This window comes from Lactuca saligna, chromosome 6, assembly GCF_052625555.1.
Source record: "Lactuca saligna cultivar CGN05327 chromosome 6, ASM5262555v1, whole genome shotgun sequence".
NCBI classification, from domain to species: Eukaryota; Viridiplantae; Streptophyta; class Magnoliopsida; order Asterales; family Asteraceae; genus Lactuca; species Lactuca saligna.
Window position 1 is genome coordinate 137,615,511 of NC_136422.1, and position 6,277 is coordinate 137,621,787.

At 33.1% G+C, this 6,277-nt stretch overlaps 1 protein-coding gene across 2 annotated transcripts; it reads right to left on the reverse strand.

Annotated features, from left to right (window-relative positions):
• Positions 1-1,297: 1,297 nt before the first annotated feature.
• On the reverse strand, positions 1,298-5,857 carry LOC145003284 (auxin response factor 9-like). Of its 2 annotated transcripts, none has more exons than XM_078962420.1 (13): positions 5,451-5,857; positions 5,099-5,202; positions 4,881-4,976; positions 4,717-4,773; positions 4,473-4,631; positions 4,306-4,390; positions 4,107-4,197; positions 3,789-3,953; positions 3,596-3,709; positions 3,427-3,499; positions 2,882-3,349; positions 1,852-2,039; positions 1,298-1,681 (listed from the first exon to the last, which is right to left on the reverse strand). In XM_078962420.1, exons 1-13 carry the CDS (start codon positions 5,485-5,487, stop codon positions 1,543-1,545), a joined length of 1,776 nt encoding a protein of 591 aa, XP_078818546.1. In that variant the 5' UTR covers positions 5,488-5,857; the 3' UTR covers positions 1,298-1,542. The 2 variants fall into 2 exon arrangements, with proteins under 2 accessions (XP_078818546.1, XP_078818547.1); XM_078962421.1 differs by having other exon boundaries at positions 5,099-5,251.
• Positions 5,858-6,277: the final 420 nt, after the last annotated feature.

The window sequence follows — 6,277 nt, forward strand, 5'->3', positions numbered from 1 at the left end:
TATGGCTCTATAGTGGGATCACATGTTTGACTGTCTATCTCACCTCTGATTACATATAGTTATCATTAGTGATCTGTAAATAGTGACGTAGAGTATTGTATGAGGCTCGATATGTTGTAGTGAGTTGTAAACAGGTAGACTAGTATAGGAAGTTGCATGTGTTATGTTCTTGCTTGATTGCTTGTTTGGTTTATATGTCGACATATATGGTGGTGGGTTGAGACGGTTTTGCGTTGTGCGGTAGGCCGAGGTACCTGGGCGAGCCAACAGTGTGTTGTAGGCCAGGTGCAGACCAATTGTATGACGTAGGCAGGGGATGCCTAGGTGAGCGGCCCAATTGACTATAGGCCTCGTGAGGCGATCTAATCAGACCGGAGGCTTGTGTGTGTGCATGCATTGTATGTGTAATGTGGTGTGTGGTATTTTAGGAAAACTCATTAAAATTTGGCTTACAGTCGTATTAAATGTTTTTCAAGTACCAAGGTTGATTGTGGGAAGACAAATACGTGATCATACACACTCATCAGCAACGTTGGAGATGCCGCATTTATTACATTACTCTGATTTTCAAACAATTGTAATTTAGAACAAATGTGTTTTCTTAATTGGGGTTTTATGAAAATATATGTTTACCTTAACTAAAAATGAAACATTTATTTGTGAAAATGGGACGTTATACAACAATTGTTCCTATTAATTGATTATATAAATTGACTAGCTCAAGTAATAACTTATTAATATTCGGTCAAAACATTACTTCGTTTATGAAGAAAAAAAACATTTGATGTTATGAGTTGAAGATCATAAGTTGTAGTTATATTCCAGGTTAATTATAAAAAGTGGCAGCTAAGATGTTTTGGTTTTTTTCAGGTTCATAACTTTTGAATTACAAATCAAAATTCATATAAAGCACAAAGTAGTTATCAAATGGTAGGTCTTAATTAAATGTGAAAAATACAACTTGGTCATATTTTTTTTGAGAATTGAAGTAGAGAAAGGGCACCATTGTTGACTCTATAAAAAGACTTATGATTTTTGTGGTTTCAGAGTAAATACAAAAAACAATCTATTAGTCGTTAAAAAACCCAATTAATAGCTTCTTACTAGTAAGATATTTGAAAATTAAGCTGTTCCAAACAATATATATATATATATATATATATATATATATATATATATATATATATATATATATATATATATATATATATATATATATATATATATATATATATATATATATATATATATAAGATAACCCTGTATGCTGATATTTATAAAATTTGCTTGCACAAGCAACCTAAAATCAATAATACCATTAAACTAAATAGTCCATAGAAAAACAATTCAGCATATTTACAATCACAATAATTTAAATCACACTCTAATTATATACACAGATTCAAGCAAACACGATCTTAGAAACTAACACCAAATTAGCCACCCTAATTATAAATCTGACACAACCAAAAAAATAAAAAGGAAGGCGATAAAAAGAGTGGAAGTAAGCTTAAAAGGGAAACCAACTTTGAACCTTTTTTTTCAGTTTTCTACAGCTTCCAAACTAACTCCCGAAACTTCATTGTCTGTATAAGAAACCGGAAGCTTACTCCCCACTCTCATTTTCTTCACATCTTGACTTGAGCATACTAATATCCGTTTCACCATGCCACAGAATTCCCTGTCAGTATCACAAAAAGGGTAAAATCGTCATTTTATGATTTATTCTCGTTATTAAGTAGGTTAACATTTGTATGTGTGTGACTTTATAGAAGAAAGGGTAAAATGGTCATTTGACCAAAGATATAAAAAGAAAAAAGAGGAGTGTAGTGTAGTAAGGAACAAACATACTGCCATGGATCGTCGCCCATGAGCATCATGTCTCCTTCATCATCAGTGAAGACAATTTCCCATTGGTTACGAGGGTATAATTGTCCTTTAATCTCAAACATCTCTTCCAGTTCATTTATAAGCTCATCATACCCGTTTAATACAGTTAAGTCCACTGCCCGACCCACTGCCATGCCTTGCATTTGAACCTTCAATCATTACATATAATTAAAAAAAAATTTAAAAAAAAAAAACATGTTAGTCTAAAATTTGAATATTTTGTTTTAAGTTTTAACCCTTTTTCAAGGTTTCATATTGATTTTGGTTCTTATTTCAAAGTTCCAAGGACCAAAATTAATACGAAACCTTGAAACAAGGACCAAAACTGAAAAAAGTTTTAATTTTGGTCTAAACATGGTAAAAATCCAAAACCACAAGGAAAATTTTTGTAACTTACTCTATTACAAGGTACAAAAATCAATTTTGTTCTCAAGGTTTTAGCCTTCTATGGACCAAAACCGATATAAAACCTTGAAATAAGGACCAAAACTGAATAATGTTTCAAATTTGGACCAAACATGGTTAAATACAGAAAGCACAAGGACCATTTTTGTAATTTGGTCATTATTCCAAGGTTCCGTGACCAAAATCGTTATGACCAAACCTGAAAAAAGTTCCAATTTTGGACTAAACACAGTAAAAACATTAAAAAAAAAAAAAAAAAGCACAGGGACCACTTTGTATTTTATTCTAATAAGAATAATGTACAAAAATCGATTCCAGTCCTTATTTTAATGTTCCAGGGACCAATATAACCTTCTGCACTTAAATACAGTAAAATATCAGAAAGCATAGGGACCATTTCTGTAATTTACTATAAATAAATGCGAGTTAAGTGTTGATGGCCCACACCCAAAACAACCCTACCCCACCAATTTTGTCATTCCCTAAAATTACCCAACCTGCCCATTTTACCATACCCTGACCTAAAAATAAAATTTACCAGCCCTAAAAGATTTATCATATTATTATTTATTTTTTTTATTATTACCTTAGTACGCGAACGAGTACACGTGGTTTGTTTGCTTTGGACTTCTTTTGGTGATACTTGCAACTCCTTTGTGAGGTCAGAAGTTCCAACAGACAATAGACTTGGGGCAAGGGTATAATAGACATTTGACGCTGGTGGTGGTGGTGTTTCCGGTATAATAGGGATCATTAAGTCGAAACCAAATATTCTACAACTCGAGATACTCTCTGGTTTCTTCAACTCAACTGAATCATTATTATTAGTGTTTTTCATGGTTTCCTGATGCGATGGGACAGATGATAGCCACCCTGTGTCCATTTGAGGTGTGAAATTACTCATCTGCCCTTCCGGAGGCCTAGGCCTTTTACTTTTTGGTGGTTGGAGTGAAGTCGTGGGAGGGATAGAAGGAGGAGGAGTCGCAAATGGTTCGATCTCCCATGGAGAAACCCTATCAGGTCTAGTAATCGATGCAGCTTCATCCCATTGAACCTGTGAATTATGCGATATTTTTTCATTTACAAACAAATTAAATATATCAATTTATTATTTAACCTCAAAATATGAACCTTCAATGAGCGCCATTTAGAATCCTCCCACTGGGGAGATATATCTTCAACTCCAACTATTGTCCCTGTAAACCTAATTTTTTTCAACAAATTCCACCATTAAAATCATATCTCAAAACAAAACAACACAAATAACTGTATATATATACATTATTAGTTTATAACTTACCTTCTTTCAGGAGAATCCTCACCCTCAAATGGCATCTTAAATCGCATCCCAACATTAAACTTGTTGTTTATAGCTTCTATATACTTGTTCAACCCTATGATGAACTGACTTGTACTGAAATTTTTTCAAAAATGTTAAAGAAAACTCGATTTTTAAAATGTAAAAATGATATTTTATATTTATGGTTTTACACCTTGGTTTATAGTAAACAACAAAACGGGTTTGTGTTGAAACAGCATGTGATGCAGTTGCAAGAACTCCAAGGTGCATGCTTTGGCTTGAAATTACTGAAGAGGGCATTGAACTTTGTTGGCGTGTAAATCGTCTGACACCTACCCGTAATTCGCCGTTTTCGCCCCTATGATTTCATAGCTCAAACCAATTATGAAAAGGGTAAATTAGGAAAAGCCATTACATTTTGGTTTTTTCTGTAATTTGGACTTATAATAAGATATGTGCATGAAAGTATGAAAACAAGTAAACAACAACAACAATAGGACAAAGTTTTTACCTAAGGAATACAAAGGAATCCCCAGCCACTAATCTTTTACAAGTTACAAAAGTACTCCATCCTGTTGTTAGCAAATGCCTTCGTGGTTGACCTGTCAAATCAAAGAGTTTTTTTTTTTTTTTTTTTTTTTTTTTCTCAAGAACACATGTCATATTCACATTATATAAAATCATTTTGGGGTTTTAGGGTTTATAGTGACCTCTAAAGATATGTTTAAATCGCCATTCTGTGCCATTAAGATCCTTGGCTACTAACTCTTGTGTTGGTGTTGGTTGAGTCATGTCCTAAACAAATTCAATGGATTTAAACATCAAAATCAAAAGATAAACATATGGAGTTTGTGTGTGTAAGTGTGTGTGGAATTACCAAGGGAGGTAGGCATTCATTTGCATGCTTTCGAAGCACTGAAAATCCACCATGAGTACTTGTATCTGAAGCTGTCAAGACTTTACAGAAAGAGTGAACATTTGGTCTTTGAGGCTCTTCAATGGATTCATCGGGACTTGTAGGATCGCTATCGCTTTGCTACAGATTGTTGTGAAAAATCATAAATATGGTTCTTTATAAAACTTCTTACAAAAATTGAAGAGTATTAGAGCTGAAATCTTACGTTTTGTTCTGGAAGTAGAGTGATCTGTGCATAAACTTCATCTGTTTCTTGTTCGGCCTGATAACAAGATGCAGAAATTTGAGAAATTTTCAGAGATTGAAGAACGTGTGTTTGCAGATGAATCTAGAAATGAAGAAACATTGTGACAGAAAGATGTTACGTACCAGTAATTGAGTATGAACAACGCGACAAAGGATCTTTGATTTGAGATTGAAGAGAGGAATTCTTTGGTTAAGTTCCTGATTTGTTGATGCCTCCAACTAAAACCACCCAAAAAAAGAAATAGAACAATTATAGCAAATTAAAAACTTGCACGATCAAAAGAAATTTGTGAAAATAAGAGATCTGAATTTTCAAGCAAAAGGGAAAGATAATGTTTTACTTGTTCCATGTGGCCTTGAGGAAAGTAGAAAACTCTCTCTCCATCTCTTGGAACATCCACTAGTGGGCCCGTACATGCCTTCCATAGCTCCTTATACAGCAGGTCTTCACAAAAAGAAAATTGAAAAAAGAACACACATCAATTTGACAATTCCTACAGAAAACTGCACATTTTTAGCACTAAATTCGCACCAATAATTGATAAAAACAAAAAGGAACATCAAGTTTTCAGCATGTATTATGAAAGAAACGAAAACTCCAAATCAGTAATATGTGAGGAACCAGGGAAGGATAGCATAAGTACAGAAAACAAACAAACAAACATAATTAGGGAAGGAGTTTTGGAATTTCACCTTCAGACGAGAGAAAAGTTGACCCTCGATTCTCCATGATTATAACCAGAACAAACTCCGCACGTAACACAAAGTCTTGTAAAACGCAAATCTCGAAGAAATCAAACTACCAAAATCATCAAATTTTTCCTCATTACAAGCGTATTCGTGGCAATGATAACTGATTAAGTCTCATTTTCAGTACAAAAATAGCCAGCTCAAATTAAACCCTAAACCCGCCAATCTTAGGCTACAAACACACAGATCGGAAAAACACAGCAGTTTATGATACAATTTTTTCCTTCTTTCGTTCAAAACTCATGAAATGTAAAAATGGCATGAGAGCAGCTTAATTATACGCCTTGATTCCTTCACTTTCTCTCTCTAAAACACTTTTGCTGTCGCTTTCTCTCACTGTGAGCCTTTGTTTGTCTCCTTTCCTGGTGGTGTGTAGTGCGTGAGCCTAACCTTATTAACCATGGTTGAGTTAGGTCTCCCCGTTGTTGTAGTACGTTGTCTTAAAGCAATTCGAGTAAAAAAAAAAAAAAGTTATGTTTCATTTTTTGTATTACATGATTTGATTTTAAAAAAATTAAATATTAAAGTGTACAAAATAAATATTTTTTAATATAAAATTTTGAAATAAGAAAAAAAAAATATATGTAATTTAATATTATTTACATATATAAGTATATAACTTTAATTTCAAAAATTAAAACAAACAGGAAACTGCCAAGTAGATAATATTTATTTTAAAAGTATCTCAAATGACAGAAGTCAAAACTCATAAGAAATTGATAAGTGACAAAATTGTTTTCATTTATTACGGATGATTAATAATAATTTAC

Coding starts and splice junctions, on each gene's coding strand:
- LOC145003284 (XM_078962420.1), bottom strand. CDS start 5,487: ATGGAGAATCGAGGGTCAACTTTTCTCTCGTCTGAAG. Junction 4,774..4,880: donor TTGTTCATACTCAATTACTG/GTACGTAACATC, acceptor TCTTGTTATCAG/GCCGAACAAGAAACAGATGA. Junction 3,710..3,788: donor GTTGTTTACTATAAACCAAG/GTGTAAAACCAT, acceptor AAAAAATTTCAG/TACAAGTCAGTTCATCATAG.